This window comes from Pseudorca crassidens, chromosome 14 (assembly GCF_039906515.1).
Source record: "Pseudorca crassidens isolate mPseCra1 chromosome 14, mPseCra1.hap1, whole genome shotgun sequence".
Taxonomy (NCBI): domain Eukaryota; kingdom Metazoa; phylum Chordata; class Mammalia; order Artiodactyla; family Delphinidae; genus Pseudorca; species Pseudorca crassidens.
The window spans coordinates 71959667-71982488 of NC_090309.1; the positions used below are offsets into that span (position 1 = coordinate 71959667).

General features: G+C 40.2%; 1 protein-coding gene across 1 annotated transcript in view; it reads left to right on the top strand.

Annotated features, from left to right (window-relative positions):
• Window positions 1–22822, top strand: part of HADHA (hydroxyacyl-CoA dehydrogenase trifunctional multienzyme complex subunit alpha) — a 54256-nt gene that overhangs the window by 23926 nt on the left and 7508 nt on the right. Inside the window, exons 8-14 of the mRNA XM_067703514.1 lie at window positions 2971–3093; window positions 3555–3673; window positions 5627–5683; window positions 7355–7464; window positions 11281–11415; window positions 13490–13661; window positions 16878–16964. Coding sequence (XP_067559615.1) covers window positions 2971–3093; window positions 3555–3673; window positions 5627–5683; window positions 7355–7464; window positions 11281–11415; window positions 13490–13661; window positions 16878–16964 — 803 coding nt within the window. The remainder of the gene's footprint in view (window positions 1–2970; window positions 3094–3554; window positions 3674–5626; window positions 5684–7354; window positions 7465–11280; window positions 11416–13489; window positions 13662–16877; window positions 16965–22822) is intronic.

Consider the following 22822-nt stretch of genomic DNA (forward strand, 5'->3'; position numbering starts at 1 on the left):
CAACAGTGTAGGAGGGTTCCCTTTTCTCCACACCCTCTCCAGCATTTATTGTTTGTACATTTTTTGATGATGGCCATTCTGCTTGGTGTGAGATGATAATTTCATTGTAGTCATGATTTGCATTTCTCTAATAATTAGCTATGTTAAGCATCTTTTCATGTGCCTCTTGGCCATCTGTATGTCTTCTTTGGAGGAATGTCTATGTAGGTCTTCTGCCCATTTTTTGATTGGGTTGTTTGGTTTTTTGATATTGAGCCACATAAGCTGTTAGTAAATTTTGGAGATTAATCCTTTGTCGGTCACATTGTTTGCAAATATTTTCTCCCATTCTATGGGTTTTTTTGTTTTGTTTATGGTTCCTTTTGCTGTGCAAAAGTTTTTGAGTTTAATTATGTCCCATCTGTTTATTTTTGTTTTTATTTCCATTAGTCTAGGAGGTGGATCGAAAAAGATGTTACTGTGATTTATGTAAAAGAGTGTTCTGCCTACGTTTTACTTTAAGTTTTATAGTATCCCATCTTACATTTGGGTCTTTTATCCATTTTGAGTTTATTTTTGTGTATGGTGTTAAAGAATGTTCTAATTTCATTTTTTTTACATGTAGCTGTCCAGCTTTCCCAGCACCATTTGTTGAAGGGACTGTCTTTCCACCATTGTATAGTCTTGCATCCTTTGTAGTACATTAATTGACCATGGGTGCGTGGGTTTATTTCTGGGCTTTCTATCCTGTTCTGTTGATCTATATTTCTATTTTTGTGCCAGAACCATACTATTTTGATGATTATAGCTTTGTAGTATGGTCTGAAGTTAGGGAGCCTGATTCCTCCAGCTCTGTTTTCTTTCTCAAGATTACTTTGGCTATTTGGGGTCTTTTGTGTCTCCATACAAATTGTAAGATTTTTTGTTGTAGTTCTGTGAAAATTTGATAGGGATTGCATTGAAGCTGTAGATTGCCTTGGGTAGTATAGTCATTTTGACAGTACTGATTCTTCCTATCCAAGAACATGGTATATCTTCCCATCTGTTTGTGTCATCTTCGATTTCTTTCATCAGTGTCTTATAGTTTTCAGAGTACAAGTCTTTTGTCTCCTTAGTCCCCTACCCCTTTCCTGAGACTTCAGTCTCACATATTTTAGATTACTTGATATTGTCCCAAAATGAAGCTCTGTTTCTCTTTTTCAGTCTGTTTATATTTCTCTTGCCATGTATTCAAGTTTCCTGATCTTTTCTTCTTCACAGTATAATTTGCTATTAATCCAATTGCCTATATTTTTTGTTTCAGATATTGTTTTTTTCTCATATTTAGAAGTAATAGTTGATTCATTGTCACATCTTCAATTTCTCTTCATTATGTTTCTGTTTTCCTCTGCCTTCTTTAACATATGGCATGAATTCACAGTAACCTTTCTAACATTGTGTCTGCTTATCCTATCTTTTTTTTGCGGTACGCGGGCCTCTCACCGTCATGGCCTCTCCCACTGCAGAGCACAGGCTCCGGACGCGCAGGCTCAGCGGCCATGGCCCACGGGCCCAGCTGCTCCGCGGCACGTGAGATCCTCTCGGACCGGGGTACGAACCCATGTCCCCTGCATCGGCAGGCGGACTCCCAACCACTGCACCAACAGGGAAGCCCTATCCTATCTTTTCAATTCTGCACCTGTTTCTATAGGTCAGTTTGTCTCCTAGCTGTAGGCCATGTTTTTCTTGCTTCTTTTCATGCCTTTATGTTGGTTCTTTCCCTGGCCACAGGTAGTTTCCTCTCATGCATGTGCAGAATGATACGTCGCCTTAGTTTCAAGGGGCCCCTCTGTAGATCTCTGGAGCTCTCCTTTTGTGTAGCAACTGCTCTCCAGTATTCTTCCGTAATTCCAGCATTACATTATGACTTTTGCGGACCCTGTGCGCTTTTGTCATTCAGACGTTTGGGGCTTAGTTCATTTTCTTCCTCCTCCACGGAGGCTGAAAGTAGGGCAAATGTCTTAAGGTGGAGAATGGTTGCATATTGTTGCAGGCTTCTCCCTCTACTGGGATTTTGTTCCCTATACACCATAAGAAGGCACAAGATTGGCTTTTCAACCTCAGCCACCTCTCGCTCCAGTGTGGCTCTTACAAGCCTTTGACTGAGAGCCTGGTAAGTGTCTGTTTTCATAGCTGTGTGAAAACAGCCTTTGGCTCTTCTGAGTCTTTGTCTCCTGCCTCCAGCAAGTTTGGTGTCAGGCTCTGCCTCAAGCGAAAAATCAGGTGCATGTTTTTGGCATGTCCCTCTTTCTGTACAAGTACTGCATGTGCTAAACATTATGACACTATAAGAGATTTCCCTCTAGCTTCCAGCCTCTTGCACCACCTTAGAACTTCACAAATGTTCCATGCGGGAAAACTAGCTTTGCGTCTGGTTTCTTCTAGTACTGACTTGTTGTGTATGACCACCAAAAACTCTGTTCATTTCACTTTCCCTCAGTAGCATCCTTCTGCTTGAGCCAAGTCCAATCTTCAGCCCACACCCAAAAGCATCATGTACCCCCAGGAAAGACAATGTCCAGCAATCATCAGTTCACATTGGACAGGCTCTTCCCTCTCTGGAATTCTGTTCATATAACCTTTGTTGCTTCCACAGCTCTCCAGTGTCTTTACAAATGTGATTTTGCAATTGATTTTTTGTTTTCCAGTTTTGCAGCAAGAAAACAGGCCTCATGAGACATAATACATCCTACTCAGAAGTGGAGGCCAGACTTAAATAGGGCTTAAGACTTGTTTTCTACCAGGAGGAGGTTGTTGCACCTTCGCTCAGTGTGACTTCTCTTTTTGAGTCCATAGTTCATGACATTGCCACCTACCGGTCTCTAGTCAGACTTAGAAAGCTGCGCTGAAAGTGGGTGCTGGAGCCTTCGGCTTTGGCCTGCCTGGGTTTGGCCCACCTGGGACTGATCCAAGCCTGATTTACATTCCAGTCTGTTGTGTTCATCTTTACAGGACCAGGAATAAAACCTCCAGAGGAACGGACAATTGAATACCTAGAAGAAGTTGCAATTACTTTTGCTAAAGGACTAGCTGATAAAAAGATCTCTCCAAAGAGAGACAAGGGATTGGTAGAAAGTGAGTGTCATTATTAAAGAACTAAGGCAAAGCTTCTTTCCCGGGAATTTAATTTTATTTTCTATAAATCTGAAATGAGGAAGAGGTAAGTGCATTATTTACTCTTAAGTGTAAAGTCAACCTTAAAGGATGCAATAACTCTTCTCTAGGCTCAAGTCCTGGACCTTACGCTGGTTAAAGACATTTTTTTTTAATTTTTTATTTTGGAAAATTTTAAATAATACCAAAATAGAATAATGTAACAGTGTAATAAACACCCATGTACCCAACACCAAGCTTTAATACTTATCAACTAATGTTTAAAGAAGTGCTTAGGTTGAAATTTAGATTGTTTATGTCAGAGTAAAGAGCAGTTCTTTCAGATGGCTAGAATCACTGCGTTTTTATGGAGTTTACAGAACAAACTAACAAGGGAGGCTGGGCTCTTTCCAGTAAGGATCTAAAAGCATTTTACCTTACAGAATTGACATCGTATGCCATGAGTATTCCATTTGTCAGGCAACAGATTTACAAAAAGGTGGAAGAAAGAGTACGAAAGCAGACCAAAGGCCTTTATCCTGCACCTCTGAAAATAATTGATGTGAGTTTTTACCCCGTACTCCCACATTTCTCATGTTTCTTCCCTTTGTCTAGAGCAAGTACTCTTCATTGCCATTCTGCACCATGTTTGCCAGTACTGAAGTTCCTCATGCTGCTATCAAAGTACTTACCAAAAATAACACAAGAGCATAGCAAGCTATGAGGATTTATATAAATGGATATTTGGGGAAAATTAGTGCCAGGCATACTTTTTAGTTGATGAGCTTAAAATTACCAGTTATAAACCAAGAAAGGAACCTATGTCATATCAGTATAACAAAACCAGTAAAATATTGGACATTAATTAAGAGGTAGTTGAAACAAAATTAATGGCTGTATTCTGTCCTTAGTCAAAACCATTGTCATTACCTAAAATGTCTCATTGACTTTCCATTGCCATAATTATGAAAAAGATGTAATGATATAGAGAAGTTCTGGAAAAGCTCAAGGAGGATGATTAAAATGATCACAGAGTTGAAGTAACATCTGTCTCAAGGTAGACTTTAAAACTTATAAAATCTTCAATCTGGAAAGTCCCAGATCAAAAGAGCAATAATTGAAGACAAGATCAATAATCAAAGATTTCAGAATTGGAGAATGAATTAGTCAACAGGTATATTTTGAGCCAAAGACACCAAAGTATATAAAATATGAAACGTGGTCCCCTACTTCCATTCACCTCACACAGTCTGGGTTGGGGAGATTAAACACATATATGTGGTAAGGCAGATGGCAGGATGGGGCGGTATGTAGCTGCATAGGGTTAACGCCAGCTAACTGGGACAGAGGAAGTTTGCTAAATTCACTGAGGAGGGAACGATCCCTGAAATTGTTAGAGAATACATGATGAGAAAGCCAGGTAGGATGGGCATTTTGAGCGAAGTTACAGAAGCTGGAAAGCATGAGGCTCTTCAAGGAACATCAAATCAGATCAGTTTTTGTAGGAGGATAATGCAGTGTCTTCAGAAAGGCAGACCAAAGGTGGATTTCAAAAGGTAGACAGTAATTAATTAAGAAATTTCATCTTTGTCCTATATAGATCGTAGAGAACCGTTTTCATGGCAGTGAGTAAAAATGGATTAGAAACAGAGACAAAGTAGATCAATGAACTAGGAAACTGTTCTGGTAATTCAGACTTGAAGTTTGAATAAGACCCCGAAATAGAATAGTAAAAGCAACAATACGAAGGTAGTAAGAGACTTGCCAAAGAGAGTTAGGAGTCAAGGTTTAGAAGTGTTGAGATTAGGTATTCAGGAAATTCAAGCAACGGTAGTTTAGACAGAGAAGTCGATTAAGGATATAGATTTATTTGGTTTTTTTTTTTAATCACCATTAAATTATGGTGATTGAATACAGGGTTATTTCTTTTATACTTGCTATTGTACTTAGGTTAGTACTTAACCTCAAATGTTAAATTGAATTTCATGGAGTTCATGATTAATGTGATAAACTAAATGATGTTCCTGAGGAAGAATAAATAGAGGGGGAAATGGGCTGCAAGTGGGACTTTGGGGACCTGCCCACATTTGGAGAACAGGAGAGGAGCCGGAAGAATAATTCAAGCAGGAGGGAAGGGAGTTAAGAGGAAAAGGTAAACCTATTATTGGACTCAGAAAGGGGTGATGACAACTCTTTCTCTGACAAAATAACAGGATTCAAAGGATAAGGAGGTGGAGTTTGAGCTGTGGAACCTCTGTGCTCTTTTCCTATTCTGACTTCTTAATTCTCTTTCCTTCTGTTTTATTTCCTTCCATTGTATACTAGGTTGAGCAGTAGCCTCAGAGATGGAGAATTAAGTCAGTCTTAAGCAATAAGGCACTCCGTCCTCTTCTCTTTCTCACTCCAGTCTAGACTTTTGACTTACTCTTTGAAGACTAACAACACTAGCCACTTTTTTCAGCATTACTGTGTATCTTGCCAATCGATTCCAACAAGTACTTTATCTGTTTTTTAGGTAGTGAAGACTGGGATTGAGCAAGGGAGTGATGCTGGCTATCTCTCTGAATCTCAGGTAAAATTATTTCCTTTCAGTGTTTTATTATTAGAGACAGAAAAAGCGAGATCCACAATGCTGTGTAAAACTGGAAAAAGGTAAAGTATTCAAAGCCTAGTAAAAAAATGTTTTCCTCCAGTGGTTGTCATTTCTTACGATTAATCTCAGTGAGCAAGTAGGTGCTAAGAAAACCATAGTAGTCCCCAGATATTTGAACTTGCTCTCAATAAGGAGGGTGTAACTAGGAAAAGCAGGGGCAGAGTTAGAATCCTTTCAAAAGGAATCATTTGGACTTTTTGTTCTGTAGTTGGGCTGGTTTTGTTGTGATAAAGTGAGTACATTGATACAAAAATATGGTTCTTGTTAGAGCCTGGAGATAAACCTGTGAAGCCCAGCCTTCCTTTGGTGAATTAGGAAATGAAGGGAAATGTTTTGCACCCACTAAGACAAGAAAACAGAGCAACACACGAACCAACCTCACCCCTTCCACTTCCTAATGAGTTGGTGGTATTGTAGATTTTAGTTGTTTGGGTTGTTTTGAAGTTTTAAGCAATCATTGAAGGATTATTGCTCTTCAGTAATAGAATAAAAGATATCTGAAGAGCTCAGGACAAGTTCCAGAGAAAACATTTCTTATACTGGGTTGCTTACTGCAGTGCACTCTGATTAATTCTTTTACATTATCATGAGGTACACATATACATATGTACAGAAAGATTGAAGCATATTTCCCAAAATAATTAGCCTGTACACTGTACTCAGTATTTTCTATTTATTCTACTTATCACAACCTGCTAAATTCAAGACCACTGATAGATTTCTACCCGTGGTTTGAAAATCACTGGTTTATTGAATAGAACCTACTTTGCCAAGATTAGTAGAACATTGTTTCATGTTCTCTTCAGACATGAAGGCAACATTATTAGAGGGATTCCTTCTTTTAAGTGCTGTTTGCAACCATGTAATCGTACCAGTAAATTCTAGTAATATTGATGATGGTAATAGCTAACATTGAGGCCCAGTCATTTTACTAGTGTTTTCATTTACTTCCCACAACAATACTGTAAAATAGGTATTGTTTTTCCCATTTTAAGGATGAAGAAAGCTTCACAACTGGGAAATGGCAGGGCCAGTCTTTAAACTCAGTTCTTTCAAATACAGACTCTAAATCTCATGCTCTTTCCCACTAAGTTGAGACTTGTTCTCTGTAACTGTTAAGGTCCTTTTAAAGTGGCAGATATCACATGGGGCAGCCTGCTACCCTGGAAGGAGAACTGGAGTTGGGAGTCATACTGCCTGGGTTCAAGTTCTGTTTCTGCCCCTTTGAGGCAGTGTGGCTTTGAGCGAGGTCAAGTTCTGAGCCTCCTCTTCCCAGTCTTTAAAATGAGAGAGGTGGTTGAGATGATTGGTCCATTTTGGCTCCGACACTCTAATTCCATGAAAAAAGTTACCACAGCCTCTGGTGTAGAGAATCTGAGAGCTCAGTTATATCCAGAACCTTTCAAAGCAGTAGTTGGAAGTGGAACAGATGAGGAGAGTTAAAGAAAGATGCTCAGCAGGAGACCAACTTCAGCAGCTCAGGACCTGAGGCTTTGCATGTGTTACCTCTGCTCTGCAGAGAAACTGACCCCAAAGAATCCACGTCTACAAGACTGAGAAGTTCTACCTTTTCTTCTTCCCTTTTTCCAGAAATTTGGAGAGCTTGCAATGACCAAAGAATCAAAAGCCTTGATGGGACTTTACCGTGGTCAGACCCTATGCAAGAAGAATAAATTTGGAGCTCCGCAGAAGGAGGTTAAGTAAGTCAGCTCTACGTAGGAAGCCCCTGTGGATTTCAGCACATGCTACGCTTGTCGATGTCTCTGAAGATCCATAGAGCTAGATTTATGCCTTCAGTCTTGCCCTAAACCTCTTCTGTCCTGAGCACTTTAGATCCCTATTCCTACGAAGGATTTTTTGGCTTTCAGAGTTCTGCCTGTGCTGAGTTTTCTCCTGACCTCTCTAATGTCTCCTGTAGAGGCATTTTTGTCTCAGTATTGATGTCCCCTAGAAACATGGTTTAGGTTTCCCCTTCCTAAACCAATACACACACTATGTGCTGTTTAATGACCTTGTCTCTCTCTGTGACTTGAGATACCCTCTCTGGGAACTCACACTTCTCCCTCATTAAAAAAAGTAAAGCCTCATTCTAGTCGTTAAAGCCTTGTCCTTCGTTTAGCTTACAGCCTAAGCGTTTGAGAGCCTACTTACCTGTTTCATATCTATTCTCTTCAGCGAGCCTTTCAGTGTTATGCTGCCTAAATAGCTCTTCAGCATCTTAAGTTTAGTAATGCCCCTAAACTCACCCCCTTGCTCAGTGGTTCTTAACCTGGGCAACGTTGCCACCAGGGGACACTTGCCAATCTCTGGAAATATTTTTGGTTGTCACAGCTGGGGAGGGAGGGATGGTACTGGCATCTGGTGGCCAGAGGCCCAGAATGCTGCTCAACATCCTACAGTGCACAGGACAGCCCCACAACAAAGAAGTATCCAGTCCAAAATGTCAGCAGTGCTGAGGTTGAGGAACACTGTCTACCTGAATTACAGAGAGGGATTTGTGAAAGCAGCTAATGTTACTACTTTCTCCAGCCGCTCACATTTAATGAGATTGCAATCCAAAGCAGAAGAGGAAATTAAGAAGAAGCCCAGGTGAGAAGACAAGATTCTTGCCAAGAGGGCTGATTTCCAAATTAGAATATGAAATACAACTGTAACTGCTTCTCCAGCACATGTGGTGATCGGTATCAGTCGGGTTGTCGGTGTACCACCTAATGTTGACAGTATCTTGCATTCAGTGGGTGAGATGAATTACTTCCACGCTGCAGTGGAATGATGATGTGGCCACTTAAATCTGAATCTCTTCATACATACTACAAAAATTACTCTTAAATTTTAAATTGGACTTCCCTGGTGGCACAGTGGTTGAGAGTCTGCCTGCCAGCGGTTACACGGGTTCAAGCCCTGGTCCGGGAAGATCCCACATGCCGCGGAGCAACTAAGCCCCTGCGCCCCAACTACTGAGCCTGCACTCTAGAGCCTGTGAGCCACAACTACCGAGCCCACGAGCCACAACTACTGAAGCCCGCATGCCTAAAGCCCGTCCTCCGCAACAAAAGAAGTCACTGCAATGAGAAGCCTGTGCACCACGATGAAGAGTAGCCCCTGCTCGCTGCAACTAGAGAAAGCCCGCGTGCAGCAACGAAGACCCAATGCAGCCATAAATTAATTAATTAATTTAAAAAATATTAAATTATAAAATGTTTACTCTTAAGCTGATTAGCCACTCCTGACTCCTACTCTGGTCTGCATGTAACTCTTACTGTTATATGCAGATAGCATATAATACCACCTGGAGAAGCTGTTATTGTGTACCAGTACACAGAAAAGACAGGCAGCATGCATGTGAAACTCATGTAAGAAGAAATAAGAAAATGACAATCAAAATACTTAAGCTTACAAAAATTCTCCCCCCAAAACAACCACAATGCAAAACTATAGCAGAATGCTTCCAAACTTGAATTATATATCCTTAAATAAATATTTACAGATAAGAAAAGAATCACTTTGAATCAGAAGTTCAAAAACTCAGAATTAAATGGGCAGAAAAACAGGATGATGTAAGAGTTGACCTAACTTGGGAAATGAATTGAAAAAAGGTAACATCATCTTAGAAATGAAGAATAAATTATAAGGTATGCAAGGCAGAATAGGTTGAACTGAAAATTTAATAAAAATCATTGAAGAAAGGGCATCCCCCTTCCTGCTTTCCCAGTTGTCAGTAATAGTTCTACTTCTGTCTCTCTAGGCCTCTTCTCCCTTGCCTCGGATAATAATTTGAATTCCTTATGTATTTTCTCTTTTTATAAATTAATTTTTTATGCAAAGAATGCATTCTTAATCTCCTTTTTTAAACTATTATAAGGAAGTTTGAATACTAGATGAATGTTTTGTGTTTATGGTTTGAATGTTTTAATATAAAAGGAATCCTTCAGTATGAATCCTATAATAATCCTTTTTAGTCAGTGGTACGACTTGGAGACTGTGTATGTGGGTACATACCAGTTAACTTGTTCCTTTTCTTCTACTGAAAGATTGATGACTTCCAATTTTTCATTATTGTAAACGTATGACTGTTCATCACAGCATATCATCTTGTGCATAAGTGCATTTCTCTAGAGCAGATAGTAGAATTACTGGGTCGTAGAAGATGCAATTTTTGGTTTTAATACATTTGACCTCCTATATAGGGCAAAGTATATACTTCTATCAACCATGCATGAAAGAACAAAATTTTTTATACCCTCACTGTTACTTTTAAAATTTTTGCCAATCTGATGGGGAGAGAATACATTTTTTTAAATTTGCATTTCCCAGATTATTAGGGAAATTGGGCATTTTATTGGCAATTTGTTTTCATTTTCTATGAATTGCTTTATATAAACCCCTGCCTATTTTATTGGGTTGTCTTTTTTAATTGATATTTGTGTTCTTTATATTTCCCCAGTAGTAATCCTTTGTCTGCTATACCTGTTGTCATTTGTCAAGCAAATTTTTAATTTTGGTGCAGCAAATACATGAATAATTTTTTCAGCTCCTATTTATGTTTTTCTACCCTATTTTCTCATGTTCTCCAGTTACTTAACACTCACCATATAAAAATGTGTATTATCACAAAGCTGCATTTGAAAGATACTCCCAGGAGTTGAAGTTAGGGTGCCTTTTCAGGTCTTGAATATGATTTTTGAACATTATAATCAGAATTGTTTTGAATGAAACAACTCTAATTTAGGTCTATGGTGTTGTAAACTTGGGCTTCTTTTATGAAGGAAGTTGTTCTGAAAATTTTTTTTAGTTACTTATGGGAAAATGGCATATTGTTCCAAAACTATGGAAAACTAAAAAGAGTCATCAGACATGATCTCTATCCCTCAAAAAGCTTAGAATTTAGTTGATGAGACAAAAATGATGTACATGAAGCTGTTCCAAAATACTGTGGGGTAAACCAAATGGTCCTGATAAGTTCAAGGGAATTCAGGGGTGGAAAAGGCAGTAATGTGCGTGTATGGAGGTGTTTGAGGGAGGGGTAAGGTCTGGAAGCAAAGAAACCATCCAAGAGGCTTTTGAACCAATCCAGGTAAGGGGTGAGAAAGGCACACATTTCAAGAGAAATGAAAGATGACTGGAAAATGGCAAAATCACTAGCAAGTAAGTGGTTGGTAAAAGAGAGATTAGTCTTTAGGCCTATCACTGCAAGTTAGCTTTTGTTTGAAGAAAAATACTCGTTAATTTAAGCGTAATCCATGTTGTTTTGTTTTCAGTGATCTCAGGTATGATTGAAGATCAGTATAATTCTGTCTCTTTGGTAGACCAATTCTTTTAGACCTAATGGATTTTTGCATTTAACTTTGAAAATCAGTCATTTATGAAAGATATCTTTTTGTAGGTAAAAATTATTTTAAATACCTTATTGTTGTCCCTGCTTTAGTTGGTTTATTGGAAGATGACCTGGGCAATCTCCCACTTTTACTGAATTAATTAAGATTTATACCAAAAGTCATTTCATCCTTTCCTTTCAGGCAGCTCGCCATTCTTGGCGCAGGGCTAATGGGGGCCGGCATTGCCCAGGTCTCCGTGGATAAGGGCCTACAGACTATACTGAAGGATGCTACGCTAGCCGCGCTGGGGCGAGGACAGCAGCAAGTGTTCAGAGGGTAAGCCTGCTCTCTGCCTTTGCTGGGAGAGTAGCGTGTGTTTTGGCTTTTGCCGTCACCGTTTCCTTTCTGCTGAACATGATCTGTATTGGATACTCCATTGTTAAGTCTCATTTCCTTTGCTTTTTAGACATGCTAATTCCTTCTTTCACTTTTTTTTCTTTTTTTTTTTTTTTGCTGTTGTTGCAGACAATGTTATTATAAATCATTAACATCATTGGAGTCTGAGTGCAAAAGAGAAAACCTTATCTATTAGACGTTTTTAAATGCCATATGGTTTATACTTTGGTATCAGACTAGAAAGTCTCATGTTTGTGAATTTTAATTGCTGTATTGTTATAGAACATTGAAACAGCATGACTGTGTCTATAGAGAGAACTGAGATAAGGATGAGGAAACGTGTAACTGCATCTTGAAGGTAGGGCTGGGATCAGAACTCATGAACCTCATATTTCTTGACTGGCGTTACCATAGAGAAGCAGTTAACTGATTTGGCTCCACAATATCTGGATCTTATGGACTGTGTCTCCATCTTACTTCTGAATTAATAAACGGGGACTATTATTCTCCCTCCTGCCTGTCCCTCCCTCCTCTCCCCCACCCCAACACACATACGGCCTGTTGTGCAGAGGGGAAAAATGGAGCAGCCACTTGGCCAAACTGGGAATTTGTTTCAGCTCATTTCTCTGCTCCAATGTAATAGACTGTCTAAGGCTGGCTGAACTTTGATGGTCTTGCATGTGACTTTTAGTTGAGTTAGTTTTTTTGTTTCTTACGTGGATTATGTAGCTTAAGTGTGTTTTTACCCCTTTTCTGCTCATATATTGCTACCATAATACTGTGCAGGACCTGGCAGGTTTAATCATGTTGGCAGATAGCAACTATCTTAATGTAAGATAGCAAGGCATTGTAGTAAAAGATTCTGACCCCGCAAAATGGCACGCGCTCGATAACACCATTGCCCTGAGGCCAGCACGCGAGTGTTCCCGGAGTTTCATACAGTCACCAAAATGAGAAATTGCTCTAAAATCGCTTTTCCCCCTCGATCTCTTTTGGATCCAGCTGTCCCGGCTTTCCCTTTTTGCATTAGAAACATCGGGCTCTGGTGAGTGCACCTCACTGTACTGCTGACTTGGGACATACATATTTCTTGTCCTGTCGGGAATAGTTTCATTAGGCATTAGAATTAGAGCAACTAATAATGTTTTGAACTCTCACAAGAATCTTGCTTGCTGACTGCTGACACGGTTGTCAGAAACCAGGATATTTGAATCCATACCTTTGAGACTTAAACTGACTACTTCTTTGAACTTACCTTGTGGCTTTAATTTTTCTTTTGGTTAAGGAAACTAGTGAATGGGGTGTAGCTTCATTCTTCTTTCAGAGGAAAACTCTAGGTCATTTATTCTCAAAGTGCGGTCAGATTAAAACCTAAGAGAGCCTATTTTCCCTGGCAATAAAAAACAATCAGTTAAGTGTCTGAGTAGCAGGAATCCTTTTTAGCTCCCTGTGGGGAAGAAGAAACCTTGAGTTAATATTTTATGTAATCAATATGATGTGCTACTAGGTACTGACCAGGAAATGGATTAAGAATATACGACATAATGCTTGGTCTCTGTCCTCCGGTAGATCACAATTACAGAATAACAAAATGATATGTAAGCAGGTATAAACTCATGGTCTAGGGCCCGTGTTGGCTGTTTCCCCTATCGTAGGTAGAGAATTACTAGAGCTGCTCTCTTGTTTGCCATTATAGTGTTCACGTTTACTCCTCTTGGCAAATTTAACTGTTTTATTAGTGATACCGTTTATGCAGGTTGGGCATGTAGGGGCATCTTTTAGTAGAAAGAATATGGATGTGGGGGTCAACCTGTTTGAACCCTAGGACCCTCCCTTAACTCGCTCTTGGACCACAAGTCCCTCTGAGTCTCCTTGAGCAGCTCAGCTCCCTCAGAATGGGAGCTACCTCACTGAGTTGGTGAAAAACACACAGCACACTATCTGGCCCATGGACACTCAATAAATGTTAGTTTCCTGTTCTCCTCCTCTGACTAGGAATGTGTTTTTTTCCTAGACTGAATGATAAAGTGAAGAAGAAAGCACTAACATCGTTTGAAAGGGACGCCTTTTTCAGCAACTTGACTGGGCAGCTCGATTACCAGGGTTTTGAAAAGGCTGACATGGTGATTGAAGCTGTTTTTGAGGACCTCAGTCTTAAGCACAAAGTGCTCAAGGAAGTAGAAGCTGTAAGTAAGGGGCCTGCTGTACTGAATCCTAGTGTTGTGAGTGGAGAACACAGAGACAGGGTTTTTTAAAGGAACTATAGGAAACTTGTGGTTCTTTTTATAGGGCCATTCATTCCCAGATGTAAGGGGTTTTGTATGTTTGTTTGTTTGTTGGAGGTGTGAAGTAGAAAAGAACAGCTTTATTGCTTTGCCAGGCAAAAGGGGACACAACAGGCTTGCGCCCCTCAAAACTGTGTCCCCCAAATGTAAGTTTTTATGTGAACCCATGCACACTGTAAAAAGGGCAAATCAAAGTCCTAAGAAAAGACAAACAAGTAGCTTATTAACTTAAGCACAGGGTTCATTAGCCTTATATGGGAGTTCAGTCACCCAAACGTACAAATAACCTCATGGACTGTAGCCAGACGTCTTGACATCATTGGTTGGCTGCAAGCTGTAACTAAACTAATTCAGGTCTAGGCAGCAGAGGAAATAGGGAGAAACAGTTTCTCCAGGCAGGATTCAGATGCTCATTTTGTGGAAATGCTACTCTGGTCTTGAGCCCAAAGGCTGTGTGTAGTCAACTCTTGATATGGGATGATATGAACAAAACAAGTACTTGAACTGGGTGGTATGAAGAAAGAGGAAAGAAGGAAAGAAGAGATGGCAGTAATCCAGGCAGGAGGTAGAACCGGGTACAGTTAAATAAACAGAGTGTAGGTTAGTAAATGGTGTAAATAAAATGGCCCTGACTTTGCAGCATTCTGGGGTATCTTGAGTAGTGGGCTGTACTCCTAAGACTCCCTTCCATGGGAGGACAATCTCTGCTCTACTAAAGAATGAACCTAAGGAGGGTTTAGAAACTAAAGACAAGCAGCTCAGTTTGGGATGGATTCCACTTGTGAAACACACATTCCAAAATCTTTTCTTTAAGCAGAGTGTAATGTAGGTTCAGCTGAGGGAGTGAATTCAGAAGAGCTGGGTAGGTGTGTGTTCTCTCTGTGCAAGGTGGCACTGCAGCAGAGAAATGGACACAACGTTCCCGGGGCTTTGGGGGCCCTGCTGGGCCAATGGAAGGTAGACTGAGGGGCGGCAAAAACAGACGGAGCCGTTTACCACTAAAAGAGCATTTGCCACCTGACTGGGTGATGGTATTTGCTTTTGGAAAATCAGGATTTGGGAGTATCTGAGTGCAGAAAAGTTTGTTAGTTTTAGCAGTTGGGAAGCCAGTGGTCAAGGAAAAGAAAGAGAAAGAAGAGGGATCAGATCAAGAGAAGTGCAGACTATGAACAAATCGATACAGTAGTTCCCATTGAAACATAAAGGTTAAGGGAGAAGAGAAGGGAAAGAAAGAAAGAAAAGAAAAGGGGTTTTATATGTCCGTGAAGTCCATGGACTGCGGGAAAGGGAGGATATTCGGGGAATCATGAATTTTTAGCAGATAGTAAGAAAAGAATAAGAAGATTATTGCTAAAGGTAAAATCCAAAGTGTTACGTATGTTGTAGTTGTTTATGTAACGTGCCACAGGCCTTTACCTTTTTAGAGAAGCTAGTGAAATCATCTAAGGTAGGAGATACTCAAAGAAGTTTTTCAGAAAGGGTGGAAAAGAGCAAGGTCCAGAACAGATCTGTATTTGGAAAATCAAAGAATTTCAAGTGAAAGATCTTTAGGAAGCCACCAAGTCCATCCTCTTACCTGGCCTCTCCTTTCTTTACAGGAAGATGGTAAAGCTGAACCTACATGTGGTATTCCTCAGGGATTTAAAATTTCTCTTCCTCTCCACAGAACTAAAGAAACTCACTCCTTTGATATCTTCATAATTCTTGTCTCCAGATCCTCACTGTCTTGCTTGTCTCCTTTACTGTCTTCACCATGTCTCAGTGTTCTCTTGGCGTGTGACAAACCACCACAAAAACAATGACCTTTTCACAGTTCTGCAGTTAGGGCAGGGCTCTGAGAGGCGGCTGGCCCTTAATTCCACGTGGCTTCCCAGTGGGGTCACTCGTGGGACTGCATTCAGCTGAAAGCTTGGTTGGGGCGCCTCCCACTCCCTGTGGCCTGTCCTCGCTTAGTGGTCGAGCCAGAGCTTCTCTGCAGCATGGCTGCTGGCTTCTAAGAGAGCAAGGCAGAAGTCAGTGGACTTCATAAGGCAAGTCCTGGAACTGGCAAAGTCACTTCTGCTACTTTCCATTGGTAAAAGCAAGTCATAGGCCAGCCCAGATTTAAGAGGAGGGGAAAGAGACTGTGCCCCTGGATGGGAGGAGAGACACACATGTACAAGAGGGGAAAGATTGTTGCCAGCCATCTTTGGAGACATTGGTTTGCTCTTCATAGAGAATTTTACCACCAACATTAGACACCATACCATTAATAATGCAACTTGAGACTATGTTAGCTTTCTGCTCATCGGGCTCTACTTTTGACCCACATTATACTTTTGTTGTTGTTGTTGTTGCGGTACACGGGCCTCTCACTACTGCGGCCTCTCCCGTTGTGGAGCACAGGCTCCGGACGCACAGGCTCAGCGGCCATGGCTCACGGACCCAGCCGCTCTGCGGCATGTGGGATCTTCCCGGACCGGGGCACGAACCCACGTCCCCTGCATCGGCATGTGGACTCTCAACCACTGCGCCACCAAGGAAGCCCCTATACTTTTGATTAAATAAAATCATGGGCTCTTTAACACAAGTTTACTGCCAAGCCCAGGTCTTGCCCATTAGGTGCCTACTCAGTTATTTTTTTCTCTTTCTTCTCTTTCATAAAATCTTAATGCAGTACTTTACCTTCATCCTCATTATAATTGATCTTATTTTGCACTCAGTTCTTCAGCGTGTTGAATGTATCTTGAATCTTGATTCTCAACTCTGATGTTAGGATTCTGCCTGCCCAGATTTGCACACATTTGACAGATGTGCCTTCTATGTTTCTCATCCAAGTATCTGAATAAAAATATGAATAAGCTGAGATTGTGGGCAGAATGCTGAGAAAATCTCCGTTAGACACTATTCTGCAGGTTGATAAAGCTAATAGTTGTATTCATGCACTGTAGATATAATTATAGTGCTGTACCATTTCTTAGTAACACATGTGTAACATGAAATAGGCATGCACATTATGGTTGGTTCTCTCAAAGGTGAAGGGTGGGCGGGGCCCAAGTGTCACTCATTGGCTTTGCTTTGGACTCCAGTCATCTCCCAGGCCTACATGACACATTCTTAAATGCTTTTCTCCTGCAGGTGATTCCAGATCACTGTGTCTTTGCCAGCAACACATCTGCTCTCCCAATCAACGAAATTGCTGCTGTCAGTAAAAGACCTGAGAAGGTAAATTCTGAAGAGAGGAAAACCCTGAAATGTTTTACTGCTTCAGGCTCATTGCTGAAGGCTTAGAATATGAGAAGGGACTGGTATGGCTTATGAAGTGGATGAGGGTGAGGATGTAGTCCCAGAAACTGGGCACAGAAAAGCTAGTACCATGACCAGTGTGAGATGCAGGAACAAGTGAACTACAACTAGAATATACCTTTATAGGTGATTTGCATCCCTAATGGGTATTATTATTCAGGTTCAGACTATAAAACCTACGTTTATTACATTTGGGTATTGAAAGATAGACCCTAAAGTAAGAAGAGATGTTCCAAAATAACACTTGAGCTACAGAGCAGACTCTGGTACTGGCGGGGATGGGTTTGGTTCCAACTCCAGATCCAGAAATGGAAGGTCAGGGGCTGTGGTGGGATGTGTCCAGCCCGGTTTGCTTAGAGCTTCTGCCCAGGACATGAGAGGGGTGGATGTAGAAGCACTTAGAGTGAGTATCTGGAATGATGCCTAGAAATCTGTCTTTGGGCTTCTGCTCTCTACCAGGGAAATCAAGTGAAATCATTCAAGGAGAAATAAAACAGTTCGCCTCTCTGGAGGATACCGGTTAGCCTCAGCGAAGCAGAACCAGCCAAAAGTAGGCAGGAAATATAAAAGGCCTTTAAGCAGCTGAAACTGTTAATACAAAGTCCATGTACTAAAAACACGAAAGTCTTTTTATTCCCATTCTAATAGCTTGCTAACTCAAGGTCATCTTGTTCCCTAGCACGCAGCAGATTAGAAGTGGTGTGGGCCTGATAGAGGCAGGTTCAGTGATGGCAGGAGGAGGTCGTGGGGAGAAGTGGCAGCTGAGGGAAGACACAGACATGGAGTAATGGCAGATAGACAGTCTGGCCACGTCGTAGTCACTCACAGAAGCTCCTCAGCACTGGAGGGCAGCAGAGGAGCCCCTGTTGCTGTGCCTTTGATGCTAACCTCTCCTTCTCGCCGTGGAGCAGAACAAGCTTCACACTTAGCAGTCCTCGCCCCCAGGGATCTTGAGTAGCTTTTAGCACCTGCTTGCCTAGGTCATTCATGTAAGAGGAAGGCCACAGGGGCACAAGTAGGGCGACCCACCTCGGTTTGCCCAGGACACAGGCCCTCCAGTGCTACAACTGAGAAAGTCCCAGCAGTCCAGGACACAGCCGGCCACCTTTTGGCACAGCTTCTTTGAACGATGTCAATAGGTTTTGCTTGGGGTAGTGATTACGTGGGTAGATACACAGTTGTTAGAACTCATCAAACTGAACACTTTAAGATCTGTGCATTTTTTTTTCACTTTTTTTTATTTTTTCATTTTAACATCTTTATTGGAGTATAATTGCTTTACAATGGTATGTTAGTTTCAACTTCACAACAAAATGAATCAGTTATATATATACATATGTTCCCATATCTCTTCCCGCTTGCGTCTCCCTCCCTGCCACCCTCCCTATCGCACCCCTCCAGGCGGTCACAAAGCACCGAGCTGATCTCCCTGTGCTATGCAGCTGCTTCCCACTAGCTATCTACCTTACGTTTGGTAGTGTATATATGTCCATGCCTCTCTCTCGCTTTGTCACAGTTTACCCTTCCCCCTCCCCATATCCTCAAGTCCATTCTCTGGTAAGTCTGTGTCTTTATTCCTGTTTCACCCCTAGGTTTTTCATGACATTTTTTTTCCTTAAATTCCATATATATGTGTTACCATACGGTATTTGTCTCTCTCTTTCTGACTTCCATCACTCTGTATGACAGACTCTAGGTCTATCCACCTCATTACAAATAGCTCAATTTCGTTTCTTTTTATGGCTGAGTAATATTCCATTGTATATATGTGCCACATCTTCTTTATCCATTCATCCGATGATGGACACTTAGGTTGTTTCCATCTCTGGGCTATTGTAAATAGAGCTGCAATGAACATTTTGGTACATGACTCTTTTTGAATTATGGTTTTCTCAGGGTATATGCCCAGTAGTGGGATTGCTGGGTCATATGGTATTTCTATTTGTAGTTTTTTAAGGAACCTCCATACTGTTCTCCACAGTGGCTGTATCAATTTACATTCCCACCAACAGTGTAAGAGGGTTCCCTTTTCTCCACACCCTCTCCAGCATTTATTGTTTCTGAATTTTTTGATGATGGCCATTCTGACTGGTGTGAGATGATATCTCATTGTAGTTTTGATTTGCATTTCTCTAATGATTAGTGGTGTTGAGCATTCTTTCATGTGTTTGTTGGCAGTCTGTATATGTTCTTTGGAGAGATGTCTATTTAGGTCTTCTGCCCATTTTTGGATTGGGTTGTTTGTTTTTTTGTTATTAAGCTGCATGAGCTGCTTATAAATTTTGGAGATTAATCCTTTGTCAGTTGCTTCATTTGCAAATATTTTCTCCCATTCTGAGGGTTGTCTTTTGGTCTTGTTTATGGTTTCCTTTGTTGTGCAAAAGCTTTTAAGTTTCATTAGGTCCCATTTGTTTATTTTTGTTTTTATTTCCATTTCTCTAGGAGGTGGGTCGAAAAGGACCTTGCTATGATTTATGTCATAGAGTGTCCTGCCTATGTTTTCCTCTAAGAGTTTGATAGTTTCTGGCCTTACATTTAGGTCTTTAATCCATTTTGAGCTTATTTTTGTGTATGGTGTTAGGGAGTGATCTAATCTCATACTTTTACATGTACCTGTCCAGTTTTCCCAGCACCACTTATTGAAGAGGCTGTCCTTTCTCCACTGTACATTCCTGCCTCCTTTATCAAAGATAAGGTGATCATATGTGCGTGGGTTTATCTCTGGGCTTTCTATCCTGTTCCATTGATCTATATTTCTGTTTTTGTGCCAGTACCATACTGTCTTGATTACTGTAGCTTTGTAGTATAGTCTGAAGTCAGGAAGCCTGATTCCTCCAGCTCCGTTTTTCGTTCTCAAGACTGCTTTGGCTATTTGGGGTCTTTTGTGTTTCCATACAAATTGTGAAATTTTTTGTTCTAGTTCTGTGAAAAATGCCAGTGGTAGTTTGATAGGGATTGCATTGAATCTGTAGATTGCTTTGGGTAGTAGAGTCATTTTCACAATGTTGATTCTCCCAATCCAAGAACATGGTATATCTCTTCATCTATTTGTATCATCTTTAATTTCTTTCATCAATGACTTATTTTCTGCATACAGGTCTTTTGTCTCCTTAGGTAGGTTTATTCCTAGATATTTTATTCTTTTTGTTGCAATGGTAAATGGGAGTGTTTTCTTGATTTCACTTTCAGATTTTTCATCATTAGTATATAGGAATGCCAGAGATTTCTGTGCATTAATTTTGTATCCTGCTACTTTACCATATTCATTGATTAGCTCTAGTAGTTTTATGGTAGCATCTTTAGGATTCTCTATGTATAGTATCATGTCATCTGCAAATAGTGACAGCTTTACTTCTCCTTTTCCGATTTGGATTCCTTTTATTTCCTTTTCTTCTCTGATTGCTGTGGCTAAAACTTCCAAATCTATGTTGAATAAGAGTGGTGAGAGTGGGCAACCTTGTCTTGTTCCTGATCTTAGTGGAAATGCTTTCAGTTTTTCACCATTGAGGACGATGTTGGCTGTGGGTTTGTCATATATAGCCTTTATTATGTTGAGGAAAGTTCCCTCTATGCCTGCTTTCTGCAGGGTTTTTATCATAAATTGGTGTTGAATTTTGTCAAAAGCTTTCTCTGCATCTATTGAGATGATCATATGGTTTTTCTCCTTCAATTTGTTAATATGGTGTATCACGTTGATTGATTTGCCTATATTGAAGAATCCTTGCATTCCTGGAATAAACCCTACTTGATCATGGTGTATGATCCGTTTAATGTGCTGTTGGATTCTGTTTGCTAGTATTTTGTTGAGGATTTTTGCATCTATGTTTATCAGTGATATTGGCCTGTAGTTTTCTTTCTTTGTGACATCCTTGTCTGGTTTTGGTATCAGGGTGATGGTGGCCTCGTAGAATGAGTTGGGGAGTGTTCCTCCCTCTGCTATATTTTGGAAGAGTTTGAGAAGGATAGGTGAGAGCTCTTCTCTAAATGTTTGATAGAATTCGCCTGTGAAGCCATCTGGTCCTGGGCTTTTGCTTGTTGGAAGATTTTTAATCACAGTTTCAATTTCAGTGCTTGTGATTGGTCTGTTCATATTTTCTATTTCTTCCTGATTCAGTCTTGGCAGGTTGTGCATTTCTAAGAATTTGTCCATTTCTTCCAGGTTGTCCATTTTATTGGCATAGAGTTGCTTGTAGTAATCTCTCATGATCTTTTGTATATCTGCAGTGTCAGTTGTTACTTCTCCTTTTTCATTTCTAGTTCTATTGATTTGAGTCTTCTCCCTTTTTTCTTCATGAGTCTGGCTAATGGTTTATCAATTTTGTTTATCCTTTCAAAGAACCAGCTTTTAGTTTTATTGATCTTTGCTGTCGTTTCCTTCATTTCTTTTTCATTTATTTCTGATCTGATTTTTATGATTTCTTTCCTTCTGCTAACTTTGGGGTTTTTTTGTTCTTCTTTCTCTAATTGCTTTAGGTGCAAGGTTAGGTTGTTTATTCGAGATGTTTCCTGTTTCTTAAGGTAGGATTGTATTGCTATAAACTTCCCTCTTAGAACTGCTTTTGCTGCATCCCATAGATTTTGAGTCATCGTGTCTCCATTGTCATTTGTTTCTAGGTATTTTTTGATTTCCTCTTTGATTTCTTCAGTGATCACTTCATTATTAAGTAGTGTATTGTTTAGCCTCCATGTGTTTGTATTTTTTACAGATCTTTTCCTGTAATTGATATCTAGTCTCATGGCGTTGTGGTCGGAAAAGATACTTGATACAATTTCAATTTTCTTAAATTTACCAAGGCTTGATTTGTGACCCAAGATATGATCTATCCTGGAGAATGTTCCATGAGCACTTGAGAAAAATGTGTATTCTGTTGTTTTTGGATGGAATGTCCTATAAATATCAATTAAGTCCATCTTGTTTAATGTATCATTTAAAGCTTGTGTTTCCTTATTTATTTTCATTTTGGATGATCGGTCCACTGGTGAAAGTGGGGTGTTAAAGTCCCCTGCTATGAATGTGTTACTTTCGATTTCCCCTTTTATGGCTGTTAGTATTTGCCTTATGTATTGAGGTGCTCCTATGTTGGGTGCATAAACATTTACAATTGTTATATCTTCTTCTTGGATCAATCCCTTGATCATTATGTAGTGTCCTTCTTTGTCTCTTCTAATAGTCTTTATTTTAAAGTCTATTTTGTCTGATATGAGAATTGCTACTCCAGCTTTCTTTTGGTTTCCATTTGCATGAAATACCTTTTTCCATCCCCTTACTTTCAGTCTGTATGTGTCTCTAGGTCTGAAGTGGGTCTCTTGTAGACAGCAAATATATGCATCTTGTTTTTGTATCCATTCAGCCAATCTGTGTCTTTTGGTGGGAGCATTTAGTCCATTTACATTTAAGGTAATTATCGATATGTATGTTCCCATTCCCATTTTCTTAATTGTTTTGGGTTCGTTATTGTAGGTCTTTTCCTTCTCTTGTGTTTCTTGCTTAGAGAAGTTCCTTTAGCAGTTGTTGTAGAGCTGGTTTGGTGGTGCTGAACTCTCTCAGCTTTTGCTTGTCTGTAAAGGTTTTAATTTCTCCATCAAATCTGAATGAGATCCTTGCTGGGTAGAGTAATCTTGGTTGCAGGTTTTTCTCCTTCATCACTTTCAATATGTCCTGCCACTCCCTTCTGGCTTGCAGTTTCTGCTGAAAGATCAGCTGTTAACCTTATGGGGATTCCCTTGTGTGTTATTTGTTGTTTTTCCCTTGCTGCTTTTAATATACTTTCTTTGTA